Source organism: Aplidium turbinatum, chromosome 5, assembly GCF_918807975.1.
Source record: "Aplidium turbinatum chromosome 5, kaAplTurb1.1, whole genome shotgun sequence".
In the NCBI taxonomy this organism is placed as follows: domain Eukaryota; kingdom Metazoa; phylum Chordata; class Ascidiacea; order Aplousobranchia; family Polyclinidae; genus Aplidium; species Aplidium turbinatum.
The window spans coordinates 6,832,621-6,857,690 of NC_137476.1; the positions used below are offsets into that span (position 1 = coordinate 6,832,621).

Here is a 25,070-nt window from a genome sequence, read left to right on the forward strand (position 1 = left end):
CGCGGACCCCTTTGCCTTAAAACAAAATTGGTTTGCGTGGACCCCCTTTATGGCCTAGTCCGAGAAACTTTTTAGATCAGCATGAATTGGACATAACCAAATAAAATGGAAATGAATTGGTAACAAAATTTATTTCTATTTGAATTAGGACCTTCTGATGATCCTCCTTTTAGGGTGAAGAGAGTAGTAGCCTAACTATCTTTGATTTGAGGTAACAAAATTTATGTTTCATTAAATTTAAAAAATAGCGAATGCAGATTGTTTTTCAATATCTTTGATTTAATTTCTTTAATTTGAAGGATGCTGCTGTTCGTCTTCAACAAAAACATGAAATTGTGCCTTCGTCTTTGATAGGGCAACACGCATGTCATCCTTTGCATCCAATCGGTTTCGACTCTTTGTTTTGATAGTTACCAAGGATGAAAATCCAGACTCACATAAATATGTAGTTGCAAAAGGGATTATAGCAGCCATGGCTCTCTTTACCAAAAACCTTTCACAATCTTAACCGAGCCTAGCTGACGTCTAGCTTAGCTGCAACTGATAAAATTTTGCAATGTTCAAATAGCGGTAAAAACAACAATGTGGCAAAGACAACAAAACAACAATTCATTTTTGAAATTATACACTAAGATTTCCATTTGCCTTCATGGACCCCCTAAAATTAGTCCGCGTACCTCTTGGAGGTACACGGACCCCAGTTTAAGAATCCCTGCAATAAGTCATTGCTTTACTTCTCCATTAAACATCTCATTTTGTGTAAGCTAATATAAAAAACCGCAACTCTCCGTAATAACACAATTTCATCTTTGGCATACAGTAGTGTAAAATAAAAAATATGATGTTTTTGTCATTCAGTACCAAATCTGTTAAAACCAAGCATCAAAAATGAAATCTCCACCTTCGAAAATGGGGGGTTAGACACCAGTTTCATGTGATTTGGATAACAAACAAGCTAGTTATTTGATAATGTATTATCACCACTAGGGGCGCTCTTAAGCATAGAATTATATAAAATTCCCTATATTTCTGCACCCTCTCATCCTATTTTGACCAATTTTTTTTTTAATGAATGAGTAAGAAGAGAGGCATCTGCTGAAACTAAACTGTTAGTTGATTATTATCCACAGCGCGCTCTAGTGGCAAAAATCATCAAAAAGTGTTGTAAGTGGCCTTAAATAATGGCCGGCTGGGGGGGTCAAACTTTATCCAAACAACACAAAATTTTGAAGTTGTCTTTTACTAAGCTAACCTCACAAGTAAAAAAAAGTTAGGATGAAATTACAGAAGTTTTAAAATTTTTGGGGCAAATGGTGCACCCTAGTGTTAGTTGATCAATAGCGCAGATTGAGAGTACAGAGTGATCCATCGATCGATAGTGCATAACACATACATTCATACATACACAAACTGTTGTTTTATTTCCTGTCTATTGTTTTTTAGTTGTATGTTTATTCACAAACTGCTGGTTGATTTTTTAGAATTCACGATCCGGCAAATTTAGTCGCCCACTCGCATTATCAAGCTAGAGCTGCAGATAAAATTGAAGATGGCGTGCATATGTATACTAGACACAATTTTTTGTCTTGCTGCTGTTTTTATTACAGAAATGAGACTTTGTGATTTCACAATGTGTATTTTAATAAAAAGTGCATACAAAAATTATGGGCAAAGTCGTTTACATCATCATCATGACCCATCCGGTCGGTTTCAACTGTGGGTTCAGCATCTCTCACAGTCCTTGATATATAAGTTACACAAAGCTTCTTTCCCGGGATTTTTTAAAAAAGCCCAACCCGCCCGGGTTTTTTTAAAAATACCCGGGTTTTATTGGGTTTTTTTAAAAAAAGATGCAAAAAAAGGTAGATTCATGCTTAATTCACCTCAAAACTACTTTTTACGAATGAAGTGCCTTTCACTCACAGTACATGCTTGCATAACTCAATAAAATAATGCACTTGGGCTGTTGTTGCTTGAATGTTGCATCATCCATTAATTTCAAGATCAAGTTGGGTGTTGCATCATCCACTGATTTCTATACCAAGTTGATGCTACGGTGGTAGAAATCACATTATTGCATCATTTGCTTTAGATTTGAAGGCAAGGAGCATTTATGCCATCATGTTTAAATATTTTTTATCATTCATATATATATTATAATATAGTAATGGATGAGCAATTGAGCGATTGCGTGGCCAATAGCCATTTAGGCAAATGCTCTGAAACAGCCATGCGTTAGAATCCAGAATCTGTAATTAGTAAATAGCCTCCTAAATTGCATTTCAAAATTGCAATTGCAAAATTGCCTCCTAAATTAGCCTCCTAAATTGCAATTGCATCATATATACAGACTACAGTAGAGTAGTACTTTCACCAGTTTAACTATAAGGCCTTCTTGCATAAATGAGTTTTAATGTAGTATACACAAAGTGGCATTACTTGATTTTTGTGTACTGTACAATATCCACTGCGTTTTCAGTTTATTTTTGGAAATTTACTTCACAATCACATCCTTAAGTCCTAATTTAAAGTTTGTTTTAAGTGCCTTGTAGTATTTTTGTTCATTTTTTTAATTTTCTAATAAAAACTGGACAAATATGATGCTCTGGGTTTTTTATGGGTTTTTTTGGGTTTATATAAGTGGGTTGTTTCAAATGGGTCGGGTAAAATACCGACAACCCTGTCATTTACACTACATATGAAATCAATATTATACATAATAATAAAGAAGAAGCTGCTATACTAACAGGTGTTTTTTTTACCCCATAAAAAATTTTTTTACCCCAAAGCTGGGGTGAAAAAAAATTCAAGTATTTTGTGCATAATTTTCAAACCAGTTAAAGGATTTCAAAAATTTTATTGGGGGATGATAGACATACATGGTCTGTATATTGTGACCAACTTTAGTGGTCATACTTGATAAGCTAAAAAATGTAGGACAACTTTTCTGAATAAAATTTTTTTTTACATTACTTGACTATAATAGCTTTGCCTAATCTTTTGACTTCTGACTGTTATTTTTGTTTCTGGTATCATCTGATTTTAGCCTTTACTGCATAATTAATATACACTATGACAGTAAACTATAAGCAGAGCACATTTTTTCTATAAACGTTGACAATCATGTGAACATGCGAAACCAGATTTGTTTGGATATTTTGACTGAATTGGCTTTTTTTTATCTGACAGTTCTCTAAAAAATCGGTCAATGACTAAACCTTGTGCTGATAGCCGGGAAGAACGCCCCTTTCTTCACAATTTAGGTTATTGTTGATCAAAACAAAATATAGTTGAACATCATTACTAAACATGGAGGGTAATATTTTTAATTCAATTATTCATACACTAAACGGGTTTTGACCAATTTTGACCAGCAATAGGTGGTCAAAACTGCCCGGTTTAAACCAGGTTTTAACCGGGCGGTTTAAACCGCCCCGGTTTAAACCGATCAACCCTGATTTGTTATGCACAATCAGTTGATGTTTGTTGGAATTGGGGGTCCGAGGTTGAGGTTAGTGTTGCGTGTTAGTTGATCAATAGCGCAGATTGAGAGTACAGAGTGATCCATCGATCGATAGTGCATAACACATACATTCATACATACACAAACTGTTGTTTTATTTCCTGTCTATTGTTTTTTAGTTGTATGTTTATTCACAAACTGCTGGTTGATTTTTTAGAATTCACGATCCGGCAAATTTAGTCGCCCACTCGCATTATCAAGCTAGAGCTGCAGATAAAATTGAAGATGGCGTGCATATGTATACTAGACACAATTTTTTGTCTTGCTGCTGTTTTTATTACAGAAATGAGACTTTGTGATTTCACAATGTGTATTTTAATAAAAAGTGCATACAAAAATTGTGGGCAAAATCGTTTATGTTCAAAATCGTTCAAAATCAAAATCATGACCCATCCGGTCGGTTTCGACTGTAGGTTCAGCATCTCTCACAGTCCTTGATATATAAGTTACACAAAGCTTCTTTCCCGGGTTTTTTTAAAAAAGCCCAACCCGCCCGGGTTTTTTTAAAAATACCCGGGTTTTATTGGGTTTTTTTAAAAAAAGATGCAAAAAAAGGTAGATTCATGCTTAATTCACCTCAAAACTACTTTTTACGAATGAAGTGCCTTTCACTCACAGTACATGCTTGCATAACTCAATAAAATAATGCACTTGGGCTGTTGTTGCTTGAATGTTGCATCATCCATTAATTTCAAGATCAAGTTGGATGTTGCATCATCCACTGATTTCTATATACCAAGTTGATGCTACGGTGGTAGAAATCACATTATTGCATCATTTGCTTTAGATTTGAAGGCAAGGAGCATTTATGCCATCATGTTTAAATATTTTTTATCATTCATATATATATTATAATATAGTAATGGATGAGCAATTGAGCGATTGCGTGGCCAATAGCCATTTAGACAAATGCTCTGAAACAGCCATGCGTTAGAATCCAGAATCTGTAATTAGTAAATAGCCTCCTAAATTGCATTTCAAAATTGCAATTGCAAAATTGCCTCCTAAATTAGCCTCCTAAATTGCAATTGCATCATATATACAGACTACAGTAGAGTAGTACTTTCACCAGTTTAACTATAAGGCCTTCTTGCATAAATGAGTTTTAATGTAGTATACACAAAGTGGCATTACTTGATTTTTGTGTACTGTACAATATCCACTGCGTTTTCAGTTTATTTTTGGAAATTTACTTCACAATCACATCCTTAAGTCCTAATTTAAAGTTTGTTTTAAGTGCCTTGTAGTATTTTTGTTCATTTTTTTAATTTTCTAATAAAAACTGGACAAATATGATGCTCTGGGTTTTTTATGGGTTTTTTTGGGTTTATATACGTGGGTTGTTTCAAATGGGTCGGGTAAAATACCGACAACCCTGTCATTTACACTACATATGAAATCAATATTATACATAATAATAAAGAAGAAGCTGCTATACTAACAGGTGTTTTTTTTACCCCATAAAATTTTTTTTTACCCCAAAGCTGGGGTGAAAAAAAATTCAAGTATTTTGTGCATAATTTTCAAACCAGTTAAAGGATTTCAAAAATTTTATTGGGGGATGATAGACATACATGGTCTGTATATTGTGACCAACTTTAGTGGTCATACTTGATAAGCTAAAAAATGTAGGACAACTTTTCTGAATAAAATTTTTTTTTTACATTACTTGACTATAATAGCTTTGCCTAATCTTTTGACTTTGACTGTTATTTTTGTTTCTGGTATCATCTGATTTTAGCCTTTACTGCATAATTAATATACACTATGACAGTAAACTATAAGCAGAGCACATTTTTTCTATAAACGTTGACAATCATGTGAACATGCGAAACCAGATTTGTTTGGATATTTTGACCGAATTGGCTTTTTTATCTGACAGTTCTCTAAAAAATCGGTCAATGACCAAAAACAAACTAGGTTGTAACATGTGTTTCAGTTTATTTGTGTATCATCATGTCCAATATTTAAATTTGAGTTAAACCTATATATACCGCACCGGTATATTTTTATATCGTACTTTTTATATCTTCTGTGTGTTTGCATACTTGCCCACTGCCCAGCCAATACAGTGTTCTCTGTTGTTGTTTTTTTGCCTTTGTATTTATGTATATATATATTTACACATTGGATATCCTAGAACGTGAAAAAACACTACTTCAACTTTGTTATCGTTACACATCATAATGAAAACATTACCTGACCTTGTAATGTTGTATTCCTAATGACATGTTTACATAATACATTGTTACACTTTTCTAGCGTCAGTGATGTCTATGCCAGTTGCAATGCCGTTGTCTGGGCTGACGACTATACCACTTGCTCTATGTGCCATGGGTGGTGCTGGGAATGTTGGTGAGGGTTGTTTAAATATTTTGTAACTGTTTGTGATCCAGATAGTAATATAGTAGGGTGGAGTAAAAAAAATTTTTTTTTCAAATTAAAAAATCAGATTAACCAAAAGTGGCGTATGGACCTAAAACCAACTTCTGAGAAGGTTTTGGGTTTGTGCCACCTACACCCAGATGGCCCATAGTTTTTAAATGTCATCCGAGGGTCAAATTTCATGAAAATCCCATAACTTGGAAACCGGTTAAGCTAGAATGTTGGTTTTTGGCTTAAAATTTCCAGAAGGTCCATATTTATATATGCTCTAATGCAACTTTTGTCTCTATTTTAACTACATAAGCTGATAATAATAAAAAATGACGTTTTATTAGTTTGAAAGCTATATAACGTGAAGAAGTGAAAATGCTATATTTGAACTATTTACACCAATAGTTATGTGTTAAGGCATAATAAGTACAAACTGACTAAGTACTGCTTAAAATACTTTCTAAGTAGTTAGTACAAAGGATATGCAAGCAGCAATCATGGATATGTGACAAAAAAACTCAATCCCAAAAATAAGTAGCAAAGACTCATATGCAATAATGTTACTATGCTATTTGAAATTCAATTTCAAAATTTACATCTTTACTTTCCATGAAATTTATAAGAAACTACTTACAATCAGGGTCGCATTATAAAAATTATCATGTGATGAAAAAATATTGAAAACCTTCAACCTGAAAACATCAGGACTATCAAAGTCAGAAAAAATATATTTCGACTCTGATCCATTGCAAATTTGGGCAAGGCTGACTCTGCTTTGGTAAAGACCCTTGCCAACCTTAATCCACCACTGTTTGCAATGAGTGTTACAGAAACCATGACATCAACTCATTTATAATTACACGTATCCAATAGCAATACACAGCCAGAGGCTACGAGAGTGGGGGAAGTCGGGCAACTTTCCCCCCTAGCATAACATTGTAAAGGAAAAACGAGTAGTTTTTCGTTTTTTCCATGTTTGAGGGGGCCCATTTTTGCCACTAAAATGATAGTGTACCAACTTAAAAAAAATAAATTTTTGAATGAAATAGGCAGTTCCAAGCATTTTTCGATCATAGTATATGTAACTTCAAATGTATCTCATCAAGAACGAATCATTCTCGTATTAAGATAAGCGATGTTAAACTGCTTCAAGACGTAAACAGGGCGGACTTACGCTTGGCCAACGCAGTTTTTGAAGTCAAGGTTATGTTGGTCAAGCAAAAATAGTAGGCCACACGCTTAGCCAAACGCAGCAGCACCAGTTTTCAAGTTAAAACAATAGAAAATTGATGATGCAGAAATCAGTAGGCTTAACAGCATCAAATTTTACGTCTTGAAGCAGTTTAACATCGCTTACCTTAATACGAGAATGATTCGTTCTTGATGAGATACATTTGAAGTTACATATACTATGATCGAAAAATGCTTGGAACTGCCTATTTCATTCAAAAATTTATTTTTTTTAAGTTGGTACACTATCATTTTAGTGGCAAAAATGGGCCCCCTCAAACATGGAAAAAACGAAAAACTACTCGTTTTTCCTTTACAATGTTATGCTAGGGGGAAAAGTTGCCCGACTTTCCCCCTTTCGGAGCCCCTGGCTATGTGTTTCTATTGGATACGTGTAATTATAAATGAGTTGATGTCATGGTTTCTGTAACACTCATTGCAAACAGAGGTGGATTAAGGTTGGCAAGGGTCTTTACCAAAGCAGAGTCAGCCTTGCCCAAATTTGCAATGGATCAGAGTCGAAATATATTTTTTCTGACTTTGATAGTCCTGATGTTTTCAGGTTGAAGGTTTTCAATATTTTTTCACCACATGATAATTTTTATAATGCGACCCTGATTGTAAGTAATTTCTTATAAATTTCATGGAAACCAAAGATGTAAATTTTAAAACTTAATGTCATATAACATTGTAACATTATTGCATATGAGTCTTTGCTACTTATTTTTGGGATTGAGTTTTTTTGTCACATATCCATGATTGCTGCTTGCATATCCTTTGTACTAACTACTTAGAAAGTATTTTAAGCAGTACTTAGTCAGTTTGTACTTATTATGCCTTAACACATAACTATGGGTTTAGGTCCATACGCCACTTTTGGTTAATCTGATTTTTTGATTTGAAAAAAAAAAAATTTTTCACTCCACCCTAGTAATATAGCACCTCTTGTGGTCAATATTCCCCATGATGTTGTATTTATCTCATCTCTAGATGGAGTGTGTTTATACATTAACACTTGCTGTACTTTCCCTCTGCATATTTTCCTATTTTGGATGTGTAAGAATGTGCATGCCTAGTTGCCTACCAGTAATCCAATACAATAATTGCAGTATGGCAATATGGCATGCTAGTGGAAGTAATAAACAAAGTGAGAGGAAGCGACAATTAAAATAGGGCTAGCCAGAATTCGTTCTCAACACAGTTGTGCCAATAACTTGCTGATCTACAGACAATTCATTGTTATTTTTAATCTGTAAACTTTACTGATTCAGTTGATTACTTTTTAGAAATGTCAGTGATGTAATGGAGTGATTTCAATTGCAAACAAATGTGACAGTCAGAATTTGAAACAAGTGCATAGCTGGCAGAGTTGCATATTGCTTTGGTCAGGTGCGAAGCAATAAATATACTTTTGTGGTCTATGGGTGTTACAAGCAGACAGGGTCTGCTACTATTCGGTGAGTCCGATTCGGTGAGTTCGTAACCTCTAACCCCTAACCCTAAAACGGCAATGATAATTAGGCTACGGTACCCAATATTTAAAAAAAATTGAAAAAACCATTACTGGTTTTTTTTATGTTAAGAGATCGGACTCACCGAAACGGGCCATTCCGAAGCAGACAAGTAGCCTACTGTACTTGCACTTTTGGCGATGCACCAAGCAGCATACCACTCAATGATTTGGTATGAGAGTGATGTGATTGGTGCATGAATGCTTTCATCATGACGTAGGTCGTAGATGTGACATTGCCTCAACCGGAATGGCCCGTTTCGGTGAGTCCGATTCGGTGAGTCCAATTCGGTGAGTCCGATCCCTATTTATTTGGTGATTTTTTCAATTTTTTTTTAAAAATTATCGGGTACCGTAGCCTAATTATCATTGCCGTTTAAGGGTTACGGGTTAAGGTTAGGGGTTAGAGGTTAGGAACTCACCAAATCGGACTCACCGAATAGTAGCAGACCCTGCCTCAACTATCCATTGTCCGGTGCAGTTATGCTGTCTGGGTGGAGGACTGGAGGTTTTGTATAGACAGTTTTGTTTCTCATTTTTGAGATGATTTTACTGGAAAAAGTTCGATAGAGATTCATAAAAACCTTGAACTTGATTTTTTGTTGTTTGCTTCAGGGGCATAGGCATTAGGCAATAAGCATAAAAAAAGCAACCCTTAGAAAAGTAGAGAGTAGAAAATAGTGTTAAATCACACACAACAAAACTGTATCATATCTTTATTCTTTACTTTTCCTTGTTCTTTATTTGTTTACGTGTCTACTGTCTAGTGTGCATTCGTTTGGCTGTAAAATGTGGGCTAGCCAACAGTGTTGCCATATCCCGGTCTAGTTTATTAAAGATGTTTTTTTACAGGAGGAACCGGCATGGTTGGTGGAGTTGCAGCCCCACCAGGTGTTCCCACTGGGGGAATTGTCTTGCTTAATGTTCCTGGGACAAACAATGCCAACATTTCCGCACTATCTCAATTTGGTGAGTGAAGGAAATCTTGTATTTATTTTTGTCATGAAATCTAGTTGTTTGCACCAATACTTCCTATAAAAACTTTGTTTATTTAGTAGGCTGCTCTTTTTGGTTTGAAAACAACAGTTTTTAAATCCTAGTGTACATTGAAATTAGGTTGCTTGTTTTATAATAATAATAATAATGTTAGTTTTTATATAGCGCTGTATCCATCGTAGAATGCGTTGCTCCACAGCACTTTACAAAGCAGACAGTGTCAAGAAGCAACTTATCACCAGTTTTCTGTAAACATTATCCTAATATGGTTACTTGGTTTAAACAAAGTCCTTTTAGAATCATAGAATAGCTTCTTTTTATCATTCTTTTCTTTGGTACTGCATTTTCATGTTAACACTTTCAGATTTGCAGCAACTTTTGTAGAATTCTTTGCTGAAATTTACGTCAGTTTTGCGTTGTATTTCACTTCACGATATTATAGTGTTTGCGAAATAAGAACTAGAGTTTTGTGTCAGAATTCCCGGAAGTCAAATGTCCACTCGCTCTGGGCACAAACATACAGTTGCTGCATTTTCACAATGCACAATAGGATTCGAAACACTGCTTGTAAATTTATTATTTGTTTCATACATTTATGTTTTTGTCTTTCTGATGTACTTCATTTCTTTCGAATATTTTATTGGCAATTTGTTGGCTGGATTAAGTTGACCATAAAGACTTATTTCACACTATCACAAGTTATGTCAACATGCAACTGTCAAATTTGACCAGATGTTGATTTGCTTCACTTAATAGTGCATTGACTATCACCAGTATGAGTTGGTGGTTTAAGTAGCCTACTACATGATAAAGATAGTTTTTATGTATATTGTGTGAGATTTTGGAATACTTATATGCTGCTCTTATTATACTAGTGTTGAACTAGATTTTGGCACTTGTGCTTGGGAGTCTGGAGAGCATCCACCGACAGTCAACACTGGTAACAAGTGAAGGCTTAATCCTTTTTCAAAGTCACGCAGGCCTCGAAATTCACGGCGGACAACCGGACATGTCCGACGTCACAGCATGTGATGTCCGCGGGAAGTACCCTCTAGATCGGTCATATTTGTCCGCCAAGAATAACACAGAAACTAGCGATACAAATCGTCATTGCATAGCATGAACAATTGTTGTGAGAATATAATTTCCCGCGCGTTCTAGCGCGCATCTAGACAATGTGAATATTGTATCCCTTAGCTTTCATTCAAGCTGAAAATCTTTCAATATTTACGTTGTTTCTACAATTGATGACATTGAATCAGCGTAACAAAGGTGAATTCTTCGCTAAGAATCGATGGGAGCACGCGCAAGTTCAAGTCTTACGTCACAATATGTGCCTTTGATCTCCGAGTAATATTGATAAGGCAAGGTTGGTTACAAAATTAGATTATACGAGTAGGCTATTACAGCAAGTTGGAAAAAAAATTGTCGAGTTGTGGTATTACAGTAAGAAAGAAAAGGCCCATAGAAAATTCACTTTCGCTCACTGGTTCGTCCCTCTAAGTTGTTTACAGAGACTTAAATTTAGAGAGCTTGTAACATAAGTTTCCCTATCCTTTCTAAGACTTCTTTTAACACACAATTTTTGAAGTTGATTTGATTTTCTTATTGAAGGATTAAAAATAGTCTTTCACAAATACCAAGCAGTAACACCAAAAGATTTTAGCCATCCGGACGGCAAATAACAGAAAACTGGAATGATTGAAAGTAAAGTGAACAGTGCTGGCTCTACCTTTGAGAAGGCGCCTTCCCGCAGGTAAAGCGCTAACAAATCAGATGACGCGTGCGTAGAAACAATAAACAAATGAGCCTCTGGAACATTGCGGCCCCTAATTATGGCACATAATTACAAGCGATTAAAGAAGAGGTCATTGCCAGGCCTACACATAAATATTTACTAACATGTACGTTATTACTTGCCTGCTGCAGCAGGCTGGAGAGAACAATTAGAAGTAAGCTATACATATACATTGAGTCGATACAAGTACATTGAGTAAGTATAGATATACATTGAATCGAACACTAATCACACCGGATTTAACACAATAACGCAAAGTGATGAGTTGCCGGACAACGTTGACTATGAAGTTTAGTTACACAAACTGGCGCAAATGGCAAGGAATAACATGAAGCCAACTTCCACTCGACATAAATTGGCGTGATGCGCACAGATAACAAAATAAAAAAATAACAAACAAAAAAAGGCAAAACGTCGCAAATGGTACACAAATTGATGTGATACGTAAGCAGAGATTAATACACAGGGTATCAAAGTAATGGTACACAAATTGACACAATGCGTACGTAAGAAAACCACTACACAGAGCATCACGTAGGCTATGTTAAACGTACGAAAGGTACAAAGCATATAGAGTTAGCAGACGTATTAAATTACGTTGGAAGCAGGGTTGTCCACCACCCACCGATCGAGTAAACTACCTAAATAACAAGGATCTCGAGTACCTTACCGAACTGTGGGATGAGCAGGTCAAGGGGCTTCGGTTTGAGGGCTACAGTAAAAGTACAAAGTTACGGTTCAAAGTTACGGCCCAAGTTACGGCCTAAGGTTACGAGCCAAGTTATGGCCCAAGGTTACGAGCCCAGTTACGGCCCAAGTCACGGCCCAAGTCACGGCCCAAGTTACGGCATCTCAACTGGGGCAATGCAGGAGATGTCTCTTAAGACCAATTTCACTTTGGTTTCACCTGTATGTTCATCACATTGAGAGATGGCAATTTTAGCCCTTCTTACAATAGGCTTACCATTCCTCATTTGAGGAATGACTTCCTCTACTCTACCCATTTGATAATTGCCTCTTTTCGCAATATCTTCTGGAGATCCCAACACAACTAATTGGCCAGGTTTTAAGTTTTCGCGTAATTTAATCCATTTTTTTCTGCCTTGCAGCCATGGTAAGTAGAATTCTACCCATTTGTCCCAAAATTGTTTGGACAAGGATACGTTGAAGCGATAGTCCCTTCTAAGGTGATCTCGCTCAGCGGGTTGACCTAATACGGAGTGTGGAGAAAAAAATGGAGTTAAAAGAGTTGCAGGTGTGATAGCAGTGAAATCTTTGGGGTCATCACTGATTGGGATCAAAGGGCGTTCATTAACGATGCGGACAGCATTACTTATGTAAGTAATTAGTTCGATAAGGTTTGGTTTACGTGAGTTCGTATCCAAGATGTGATATAGCACATTCTTGATTTGTTTTACCATTGATTCCCAAGCACCACCTTGGGCTGGAGCATAAGGTGGAATAAAAACCCAGTCAATCCCTTCCTTTCTCAAGGAGTTTTGAAATGGTTTGGACTGGAGGGTTTCAGGTAAACTTTTTTGGGCAGCTTGGAAGGTACTCCCATTGTCGGAGTAAACTGTCTTAACCGGCCCACGTAAATCACAAAACCTTGAGAATGCAAGTAAAAGATCATTGAGCGCCAGTGAAGTCACTAATTCTACGTGAACCGCTCTAGAGGCCATACATGTAAAGAGGAGACCCCAAGCTTTCTTGTGACTTCTTCCCTCTGTGTAAAGCAAAGGGCCAAAATAATCGATGCCGCAATTGAAAAAGGGCTTGTTGTTAGCCGTTGTACGAGATTGCGGCAAGTCCGACATAAGTTGTCTGATGGGTTGTGCCTTATTTATAGCACACACAGCGCAGTCGTGTAAGTATTTCCGCACAGCAGCATTGCCATTGGCTATCCAGAATCTTTGTCTGGAGGAAAGTAATGTGTGTTGAGAACCGCTGTGCGAATTTCGGTTATGGTAAAATAGCACGACAAGTCTTGTTAACGGATGCCTGGAGGGCAGGATCAAGGGATGTTTTGTCTCCAATGAGATGGCAGGGGATTTGCTTAAGCGGCCCTCGATGCGGAGTCCCCCTAAGTTGTCCACGCAGGGTCTGTATTTCTTTAAAAGGGTAATTTCTTTCAGGTTTGCTTGTTTGTTAGTAGCGGCATTCGCAATGCAGTGCTTTAATACATGTTGAAAGGATTCTGGAGATTCCTCCTTGGTCTGTTGTATTACATCACCGTACACCGATTTCTGAACATACCGTACAATGTTATTAAGTGCGTTGTCAAGATAAGGGGCGTTCAACTTTGGTATGGCAAATTCACTCTTCAAGGCCTTAGCGCGAACATACTCAACAAAGGCAGTAAGGTAAGAGGTTCTTTTTTGTAACAGATATAGCGTTGGTGCGCTCTCTATGAGCCGATCTAAACCTCCACCATGCGGCGCATTTGATAGATCTGCTTTAATGGCATGGACTGCAGTAGTCTCTTGTCCGGGTGTCAGTTTACCCGCCTGTTGAAGGAAAAGTGGGCCGTTTAGCCAAAGCGACCGCGACTCTTTTTTCAGCACAAGATTTGGGCGAGAGCCCACGTCCGCCGCGTTCATGTTGCTTGGGCAGTATCGCCAGTCACAGGCTTTGGACCGTAGCAAGATCTTATCGATCCTTCTTACAATAAATTTAGCGAGTCGCAAGTCAGGATTTTTTATCCATTGCAGAACAGTACGAGAGTCACACCAAAAATGTTTCTCACAATTTAAAGATCCTAAAGCCTCATCTGCTTGCTTAACAAGTTCCAGCGTGTTTACCGCTGCCACTAACTCCTTTCTGGCGATAGGCCAGGAAAACTGATTTTTTAGCACAATTATGCACTTTCCGAGTACAAACGAGACACTCGGCATATCATTCACGACTCTGCGTAAATATACCACGGACGAGAATGCTTGATTAGAAGCGTCGCAAAACCCGTGCAACTGATACGTCACAACGTCAGTTGGGCCTGGCGTTATGCCATCCACAAAGTACCACCTCGGTAACGAAAATTCTTTCAAGAGCGACAAGGACTGGAGCCAAACGGTCCAATCCTTAACAACACTATCAGGGATCTCATCGTCCTAATCCAATTTATCGATGGCTAGTTGTTGAAGGATCAAACGTGCCTTTACAAAAAATGGAGCACAAAACCCAAGTGGGTCGAAGTTTTGTCCCAGCTGACTTAGCATAGTTCTACGTGTGTACTTAACCAGGGGCTCTAGAGAGCATTTAATGAGTAACTCATCAGACTCTGTTTGCCACACACAGCCCAAAGTCTTGGCAGACGGTAAATACGTCCCGTCCGCATGTAAATCAAGGTCACGGATAGCAGGCGCCAGGGACTCACTGGTCAGTCCAGCTAAAATATCCATAGCGCTTCTGTTAGCACTCCACTTTACTAGTTTAAAGCCACGACTATGAAATAATTCTATTGATTCATCGGCGATTTTCTTTGCGTCTTCCAAGCAATTAACTGAAAAGATAAAGTCATCCATGTACATATTCTGCAGAACGTTACTTAAAGTCAACTTACATGCCTCATTGGAATTCTGCTCAGCCATCTTCTTGAAGGCTAAACAGGCTACATACGGGCTGCTTTTCACACCCCAAGGGTGGACACAAAAACGAAATGGGACTAGTTTGCCGTTTTCTATGTCATCTTGGTCAAACCAGAGTATTCGAAAGAGATTCCTCTGCCTCGCAGGCAGTCTTATCTGAAAGAAACATTTTGTAACATCGGCCATCAAGGCAAATTTCCCTAACCTGAACCTAGTTAGCACATGTAGCAACGGATTCAAAAGATCCGGGCCAGACATAATTACGTCATTTACACACACGCCGTTAAATTCGGACTTCCCATCATATACAATGCGCTTCTTAGATTGCGAAGTGACAAAATATGGCAGATACCATGTACAACCCGTAGCGTGAGTTGCACTCGAGTCGTCATCGATACGCTCGATATAGCCATTCGACTGCAAGTCTTTCATCGTATCGGTTAGATATTCACAAAGGTCGGGTTGTTTCAAAGCCTTTTTCCGAAGTGCCGCAGCCCTGTCTACCGCCAGCTTATAATTGTTAGGTAAGTTGATGTTACTCATCAAAGGGACGGGGATTTCAAATTGTTCCCCTTCTAACTTAATATTTGGTTCGACTTGTTGAGTTGCAATCACATCATTACGAGATAACTGAGGTAATTCGTCATTTATCGAGATTTCCCTAATCACCTCTTTCAGGTCATTAATTTCCTGATTTTTAGTTTTAACTTCAGATTTGAGGTAAGATATCACATCACATTCTAAAGCCAGACTGGTTTTACCAACCTTTGTAACGCTCGCCTCTATGGGTGATCTCCCACCACAGGCCAGCCAACCAAGAGGAGTAAGAATTGCGTGTGGGTCAGTAACATTTCCTCCTGGGCGCTCCTCGTGGACCAACATGAGATGAGCATTGTCGTTACCTATAAGTACGTCGACCGTGTCCATTTTGTCTAAGGAAAAAATCTCTACATCATCAAAATTCCGATAGTCACTCACGTTCTGTACGTGTGGCAGTGCGTGAACATCATCACCCCAAGTGGGGTTGACTACTGATGTAATGCTGTTAAACAATTCTCCCGTGCTTAATGACTGGATGCTAAACTCTACTAAATCGGCATTGGTTGCTTTCTTCCCAATCATTGTATCCATATTAAACGATACATTGTCGAAAGGAGATAAACCCAGGTCTCGGACTAATTTACTTGACACAAAGGTTAGTTGAGATCCTGGGTCATGTTGACAGTAAACTAACTTCGACTGTCCGTTGATAGGATTGACAATCCGGGCGGCAGTCACACGATTCCAGGCCGCCTTGACATTCCGGATACAGACGCTACGTACCTCTAAGTTGTTGTTGCGTCCAGGTGCCTGATTTCTATTGCCGTTGTAGTGTACTTTTGTAGAAGAATTACACTGAGGTACCAACTTATAAAGTTGATGTAAGAGGAAATGATGCTTTTCAACTCGATCATCTCTGCATTCACGACAAGTATTACGGTAGGTACAGTCATCAACAATATGGTTACTACTCAAGCAATTCAAACATCTTTTAGCCTTAATGATCAGGTTTTTTCGTTCTACAAGAGACATGTTTAAGAATCTAGTACATTGTGATAAACGGTGATGTTCTTCAGCACCATTCATCGAACAACAAAGACAAGGGCGTGTTGTAAAGGAATATTTACTGTTACTAAATACCTTTGCTGAAGTTTGCCTCACTGGGCATGCAGATGATTTCTTGTACGTCATTTTGGCTCCCGAAGAGTCAGAATCACCTAGCAACAATATGGCGAAGTCGGAAGATAGACATGTTTCTTCCCGTACTACAAAATCAAGTAAATTGTGAAACTCAGGTTCGTTAGTACTGCCATGTTGCTCAAACAGGAAGTCTAAAAATTTCGATCGTGTTGCCAGTGGCAGTCGTTTCGCTAAGTCTAATACAAACCGTCCTTCCAACTTGTCGCGTTGGTCATGTGCCTGGGCGTAAAGCAAACATTGTGATAATTGATCTTTGTAGTCTTTCCACATAGAAGCCGACACCGATTGCCACTTAGGTCCGTAACGATACTTCCTGACTTCCGGTTCCGCATAAAAGCCACCACGTACTCCAAAGCGTTGTGATAGCCGTTCTAGAGACATTTTAATCCTAGCCTCAGGAGGCAAACCTGGGGTATCAGAAACAAGATTAGCTATAGTTTGCGCAGCCGTTCCGACACACGCAGCTTGCAGTAAAGTTAGGCAAGATTCTTGGAAGGGGCAGCTTTTCATTAAAGCAGTGATGCGATTTTTGAAAAATATGAAGGGCATATTCTCCCCATTATAAGCAATCAAAGTAGCTCTATCGAGATAGGCCCTACAGTTTTGATATTGAAAAAATGAATCTTGTTGTGTACAATTAATTTCAGACTCCCTGGGTGGCCGAGAATCATAGATGTTAGAACGACCAGTACTTACGTGCCTTGGGATTACTTGTGGGTTGTGAGAATGGTTCGCACCAAAGTTCTGAGTTCCTGTCGTCTGGCACCCATACGTGTCCCTAAAGTTAGACTCGGGCACATAAGGCTCCGGGGATCGAGAGACCGCTGGGGTTTCGTCAAGAAGTAAGGCTTCCCAGGTTAAATTATCGTTCCTATTTAAATTCGACTCGGTGGGGTCATCTCTAGCGGCCCCAAAGCTTACATGTCTTTTAAATTCCGGGTACGTGGGGGCATCTCTAACGTTCCCTTTGATGACCCTTTGATGACTATTTTTAATTTGGTTCGTCCCTCTAAGTTGTTTACAGAGACTTAAATTTAGAGAGCTTGTAACATAAGTTTCCCTATCCTTTCTAAAACTTCTTTTAACACACAATTTTTGAAGTTGATTTGATTTTCTTATTGAAGGATTAAAAATAGTCTTTCACAAATACCAAGCAGTAACACCAAAAGATTTTAGCCATCCGGACGGCAAATAACAGAAAACTGGAATGATTGAAAGTAAAGTGAACAGTGCTGGCTCTACCTTTGAGAAGGCGCCTTCCCGCAGGTAAAGCGCTAACAAATCAGATGACGCGTGCGTAGAAACAATAAACAAATGAGCCTCTGGAACACTCACATACCACGCAAAAATAAACCTAAAGAAAAATGCCTAGTGAAACTTTGCACAGCAGAAAATAGTGGCGTTAGCGTAGAAGTTTTCCGACTCGTGCCCAGAGCATTGTGACGCAAAAATCCACACGACTTCGTTCGGTGGAAGTTAATCAGTTATGCGGCGTATTAAGCAGCTACACCGCGCTTTGACTCTTCAAGCGCACCTCGTTGGTCTGATGAAAGCCTTTGCTGAAATTTTAAAAAGCCTTCTAAACCGTAGCTATGGCTCTCAAATAATGAAGAATTATCAAGTGATTAAGCATGACGATCGACGCTAAAACTGGTGTAACGGCCGTGAGACTTAAATTGTCCGCCGAGATAGCTGCTCAAACCGGACACGTTAGTCCGCCGTCAACAAAAACGAATTTCGAGGCCTGAAGTGTCACCAGGTGCTTTGCAGTGATTTGAGATTCAGTGACCACACTTTGGCAATGTTGTTTCTCTTAGCTATCCTTTCAAAGAAATATAAAGTACGTTTAGCCTAGAATTCCAGCTTCCAATCATTATTATAGATTAGCACATTTGGTAAGGTCTGTGTATATACTGGTCGCTCTGAGTTATGTCTTGTTTTGTTGAAAGTTTTGCTGCTTGTTTGAACTAGTGTGTTCTTAAGAAATGGATTTATTGGCGGCTGAGATGTTCTGTAGGTCGTACCTATGCTGCCCAGGTTTGCACACAAAGATCGGGTTACTTGCCTTCCCCTTCGCTTAATCGAAATTCTTAATCACTGGACATCATTCTGGATTGGAGTAAAAACTTCAAAAATTACTTAGTTTAGGTTTTGCCAAAAAAGGAAATTTTAATTAGTACGGCTTTATAAAACAAACGTGTTTGTTTTGCAAAGGATTTCCTGTTTCTGCCAGTGCTTGATATTGGTTGCGTCTGCTTATCTTGCTTCTTATCGCTTGCAACAAAAAGGTCACTACAGGGCAAAGAGAAGGTTACTCTCGTTCATTGCACGATCTTGTCCTGACGTAACCTTTTACTATGTTCTTGCTCAGTTGGTCAAAGACGACAAGTGTTTGTTCAATGTTAATGATTTGTTGAGCGTTATTCCCATGATTTTGTGGATAAATTATTCCCAATTTACTTACAAAAAGGTAGTTCATGAACGTGTATCTCACTCAATGGACTCAGCAGTTGTTGTTGTCGCAAGCTGGCACAGAAAGTTTTCTTGACATACAAGCACCATTTGATGTTTCATTTTTAGTTTGTTGCTGCCACTGAAACAACTGACGACTAGGCAGGTGAGATTACATATCAATATACAGCAAGTAAGGGTAAAATTTTCGACAATTACTTCCTCTCGTTGAGTAACACTGGTGAATGGTTGTAGGTAAAGCAAGACGATCCTAAGGGTGGAAATTAACAAAAATAGGATTTAAGTCAATACATTTGTTTCATTGTCAAGTTTATTTTGTTGCAGTCAGTGTTGTTTTACCGGTATTCAAACTTGGCATTTGACTAATGTGGTAAGCCAAAGCCCTCTTGTCTAATAAGGCATTTGAGGTTTGAGATTGCATACCAACATGAGGTGTCGTCAATGTGTCAGTGGTATATTCAGAACTTTACTGTGTAGACGTCACACATTGTTTTGTGAAGAAGCAATAAAATGATTACCAAAAAGAAAATCAAATATATTATAATTATATATACAGTGTGTTTCCATTTTCCACTGACACTACAGAGGCGGGCGTGGGTGCGCCTCAACCGTCTCCGTACGGGCGTCGGCCTTTTCCGCTCAACCATGCACCAATGGGGAATGGCTTCTTCCTCCTCCTGTGAATGTGGTGCCGAGGAACAGACCGCAGACCACATCATCAATGACTGTACCATCTTCAAGCCACCTAACGGAGTGGAAGGTCTGCGGGCGCGTCATGGATGATGAAACTAAAGACTGGCTGCTCTCTAGCAGCCTTCCAGTGTAGTCCGGGAACATCGTGAATCTGGGGTGGTAAAAGGATAGACCCTCGGCCCCAGAAGCTCAGACGACGACGAGTGTGTTTCAAAAAATTTGACATCATTGTACAATGTACACTCATTGTACAGTCTTGTAATTTTGCCAATTATCGTTTATACGATCTCAAATTTTAACAGTATGTACAGTCAGTACAGATCCAAAACATAAAACTTTATCTTTTTAATTTTCAGGCGTTTTTCTTTTTAGATGTAGAAATGCCATACAATAGCGTAAAAAAGGCATTTTGTGTACTGGAGTATGCTAGAACACAGTCGAATAAGATCGTTGATAACATTGTGCACCGTGCATTTACGCAACGATTTGGAAGAAAAAGGCCAGATGGAAAGCAGATTTAAACATGGCATAAAAAGTTCGAACAAGAAAGTTGCTTGTGCACCTGGGTTTTTTTTTTCGGTCATTGACCGATTTTTTAGCAAAATGTCCGAAAAAAATATAGTTAATTCGGTCAAAATGTCCGAAAAAATATATAGTCAATTCGGTCAAAATGTCCGAAAAAACACGACAACGTTTCTCAGCGAAACTTAATGTTGTAGCTAGTCAGGAAGTGTAAATTTTGGTTTGTATCAGCTACTTGAAAGGAAATATTTTCATCAGAAAAAATGACCGAAATAAATAAAAAATGACCGAATTTTTTCAAGTCATTTCGGACAAATGGCCAAAAAGTCTCAGCGAAAAAAAAACCAGCTTGTGCTCTGTGTAGAGTAAAAGGATACACAGATACAATTTTATGTTGTATCTGTACTGAATGTACTGTTAAAATTTGAAATCGTATAAACGATGGTTGGCAAAGTTACAAGACGGTACGATGATGTCAAATTTTTTGAAACACCCTGTAATTCATTGTTTGCAGCGTTCATTAAAACACGTAACTGCATGTAATTGTCCATGCAAACGATGTGAGCCTGCTATGCTACTGAATGTCATTCAAGTTACGGCAACTTTTCACTGATGCTAATTTGCAACCAGCTGTTGCTTAAAACATACATAATAATTTAGTTACTATTGTTACACACCTTGTCACTGGATGTTTTTAGTGTGTCTTTTTAGCCAGTCAGCAAAAGTTTCCTTTTTGTATATATCTGACGAATAGCGAGGGCGATGTTGAAACAATGTAAAAACGCTCTTTTTTTCACTTTTTTCAACTCCGGGTAAGGAACCAGTTAGTGTTGAATAATGAGCTTGATCTCAATCTAATTGGTGGAAAATTTGGTCACTGGTTTTTAGTTCTCTATTGTTTAATGTTCTTACAAGTCTTTTTAATTGCATTGCAATGGAATGAAATGTTTCCTCAAATCACCAAATGCCATGTTAGATTCATTGCACGGCTCGCCGCTTTCAGCTGTGGTTTATTGAGCAGCAGTTACTTGAGTAAAAGCCCACTGCTTTAGTTGTTCAACGCTTAAGAACATGAAACAGGCTGCCTCTTTTTCTGTATTGGGCTTGCTCTCTTTCCATTAGCTGTTCTTTCGTCGGTGTAGTTCATCCATAGCTTGATCACCACCACCTAAAAAGAAAACATTTGACGTGATTCCTTTGAAGCTACCTGGGCGATTTTCTTGTGATTGCATTTATGGATGTTCGTTGTTCATTTAACAACGTTGAGAACCAGTTTTAACCTGAACATGTTCCAGTTTTCATCAAATACTTTCTATTGGACCACATTCTGGCCCTGATCACCCAGAACTTTCGCAGTGCTATTTGGCAAATAAAGTTATTTCTTTCTCTGTGCGATTGTTTCAGCCTACTATCGTTGTGGCAAAGTAGCCTTGAATCTTGTCTTAAAAATTGCTATTTTCTCTAATCTGAATGGATTATTTTTAATAGTAACGTTTAAATTAGGATATATTAAATAGGATTCGATATGCTGATTGTGAAAGATAAGATTAAGAATAATTGTACATGCAAATGGTTTCACTTTTTGAAATGAACATTCCCGATATATAATGTAACAAGTCACCTTTGAAAGGACCCCCTCTTTTTCGTGGACATTTCAACATATGTATGCAGGGATTGCAAAGTGCACAACATGAAAAGTTTTTACTTCAGCAAGTAATAGTTGAAATATGAAGACAGCAATTGCTATCTTTACGTTTGATTGAAAAAAATCTAATAATGATGTTCAAAGAATGTGATCGAAGCAATTGTTGTCACGTATGAGATTTTAAAACGATTCTTTTACATGCCAGGGAAGTTTCAAAACATCATACAGATGTCTTACTTTTGCTTCATTGATTTTGATTGTATGTCTGCCTATTGTTTAACTTATACTTTGAAGTTTGTGTATTTTACAGCAGCTTGTGGTAACCACGGTCAACAGCCGGCGCAACCGATGGTTCAACCAGTAGTCATCGGTGCTGATGGAAAAGCTGTTGGCACACAGGCTTTGCAAATTCAGCAACAAAATCAACTTCCTCAGATCCAACAAACTCAACTGAACACTCCAGTAAGATTTCAAATTCAAAACTTGTTGGCAAGTTTTAAATAACGTTCGCTTGCAAACTAGTATTGTACAAACTTTTTGTTATATTGCGATACTCAGTAATATCAACACTTGCCACGAATCTTTTGATTGATTGATTGAATGTTTATCCTCGGGCTGGGAAAGCTTCTTGAAGAGCTTAATCCTGGCAGTTTCGCATACTTGTGGAGGCTTTGAGTCACTGACGCAGGCCCGGCCACCGAGCTTGACAGAGTGAAGTCTCCGATTGTTGAAGTCTTGTTGCCGGGGAACTATTCCATCTATTAGATGCCGCTGAATGGAGAGCAGTCCTTAACGTGCGTTGCTCAAGCGCACACCCCGAGAGTTGAACCAGCGCTGCTTGATTTTGAAGCTTTTTCGTTCCAGAAGTCACGCGCTAACCAACTGAGCTAACGGGGCGAACATGTTTTGGAAAGAAGTGTGTAATGTAATTTTATGAAATACCATATATTTTAAAGTCATTTTGATTAAAAAAAAGGAACAGCAATGACCTGATGCTAAATGCTGGTGTTGAAGAAAAGGTAAAAAGATTTTTGTAGGGTTACTGACCCTGAACAACAACATAAGTATCTCGCAGTTCGTTCAATAAATACATACAGGAAGCGTTTCCTAGAAACAGTCGGCTCATCTGAGCATTTTAGAGTGGCAACCTGTTGCATAAGGAAACTGTTGACTATTTTCGAGCTTATAAACGTGATAGACAATTTCCATATCATTCAATACATTGGTGATTTGCACTAAAAGCATTTTAACATCTGGTTTAATTTTTTTTTTAAATCAAAATGTACGTTGTAGATTTTGTTCCCACTTTGACCCGCAAAGAGACACAACTACACGCCCTATTAAAAGTCACCGGACATTAGATGTGTTACTTAAACGTTTCAGATAATTGCGCCTGTCCACCAAGTCCCAGTTCAGCCTCCAGCTACACCACAAGGGGGCGCCACAGCTTATATGCTCGTTCCGATTCACCAAGTCCCTCCAAACAATCAGTTTTCACAAGCGCAGGTTAGAATGGTCTCGCTTGTTTGTCTTAAGTTGCTTTGTTTGTATTATTTTCTAGTTGTGACATTTTGATTGAAGTTATGTTTATTTTACCAAGCGATACATTTGTTTCAATAACATAAAAGATGATTTTTAAAACTAAATTTTGACTTTAAATTCTTGAACTTTGCCTTAAGTTGTAAACTTGAATCAACTTAACTGTAAAAAAGAAGTCCAACAGAAACTTAATAAAAATGTCTTTTTGGCTGGATTTTTTATTGTTGTATATTATAGAACGGACGATAAAATGTGCGTTAACGAAAACCGTCATCAGTCAATTTCAATTGCGCGAACAATATGTGACCACAGATGGTTTACTTTGCAGCAAGTTGCACCCGTCCAACCAGGGGTAGTGCATCAGCCGTCAGTGTCTGTGGTAGGAAATGCCACAAAACCTCTGAATGCGCCCACACTGCAAGGGAATATTTCTGCTTCTCAGGCAACATTGTCCACGCAAACTTCGCATCATTACGCAACAGTGCCCCAGTATCAATCAGCCTCTCATCAAAGTCACGTCACGCAAACTCATCAAACAACCTTCACCATTCCCTTAGCCTGCACCCAAACAACCACTGTCCCCCTCCAAACTTTCCCCGTCCCCTCAGCAGGAGTGGACCAAAGTAGGAAACCGAACCTTACCTCGACATCTTCCACACCAATCAACGATCCACACATTTCATCAAGCGTTCCAACCACATATAAAGGTCTAACCTCTCTGCTAACCCCAGCAGTACTGAATGAGATTCAAAAAATTTGCAACACGACAGACTTGGATAAGCTGAAAGAAAAACAGTTAAATGGCAATTTAGCGAAAGATATTTTTAAAGCTTTAACATCTGAAGGCAGAAGTACCGAACACCAACCTTGCTCCAGCAACCATTATTCCACTGAGAAGTAAGTTAAATGTATGGTCATAATAATTAAACCATTTAAACGATTGGTCGTTTTGGTGTGATGAACATGTTGTGTTTTTAGTCAGTACGAAAGTGTATACAGTAGGGTACCGGAAAAGTTGTACATCGTTGCTTGATATTACTATATCATTGCTGAATTTCGAATGCACAAAAAGTAGTCCAATATTCATATAATTTAATGATAACACCAAAAAAAGACACACCATGCATTGATTGCATCAGAATTTCTCTGTCCATAAATTTACACAACAAGATAAGGGGCGTTGGTGTTTGCTTGAGCACCAGCTCTATCATCCACATTGGGTGGTCATGGCTATTACAGTGGTATCAATTTCAGGACGCCATTAAATGAGCACAATCTCCTCCCATCTACGACCTTCACTGAAGTACCCCTGGTCAACCTCTGCTCGACCCCACCCACCACGGTGACGTCATCAATGCACCCCTTCGTCACTGCGCCATCAACAGGTCAGCATGGTAATAGACTATTCGGTTTATTTTACTTCATCATTACAATCTAAAACA

The 25,070-nt window shown here is 38.4% G+C and overlaps 1 protein-coding gene across 2 annotated transcripts in view; it reads left to right on the top strand.

The window, feature by feature from the left end:
• Nucleotides 1-25,070, top strand: part of LOC145771402 (uncharacterized) — a 50,458-nt gene that overhangs the window by 17,318 nt on the left and 8,070 nt on the right. The window contains exons 2-7 of one of the 2 annotated variants that reach the window (XM_082583163.1): nt 5,786-5,878; nt 9,492-9,608; nt 22,400-22,551; nt 23,473-23,595; nt 23,957-24,525; nt 24,883-25,022. In XM_082583163.1, coding sequence (XP_082439289.1) covers nt 5,786-5,878; nt 9,492-9,608; nt 22,400-22,551; nt 23,473-23,595; nt 23,957-24,525; nt 24,883-25,022 — 1,194 coding nt within the window. The remainder of the gene's footprint in view (nt 1-5,785; nt 5,879-9,491; nt 9,609-22,399; nt 22,552-23,472; nt 23,596-23,956; nt 24,526-24,882; nt 25,023-25,070) is intronic. The other variant, XM_082583164.1, reaches the window with a different exon arrangement.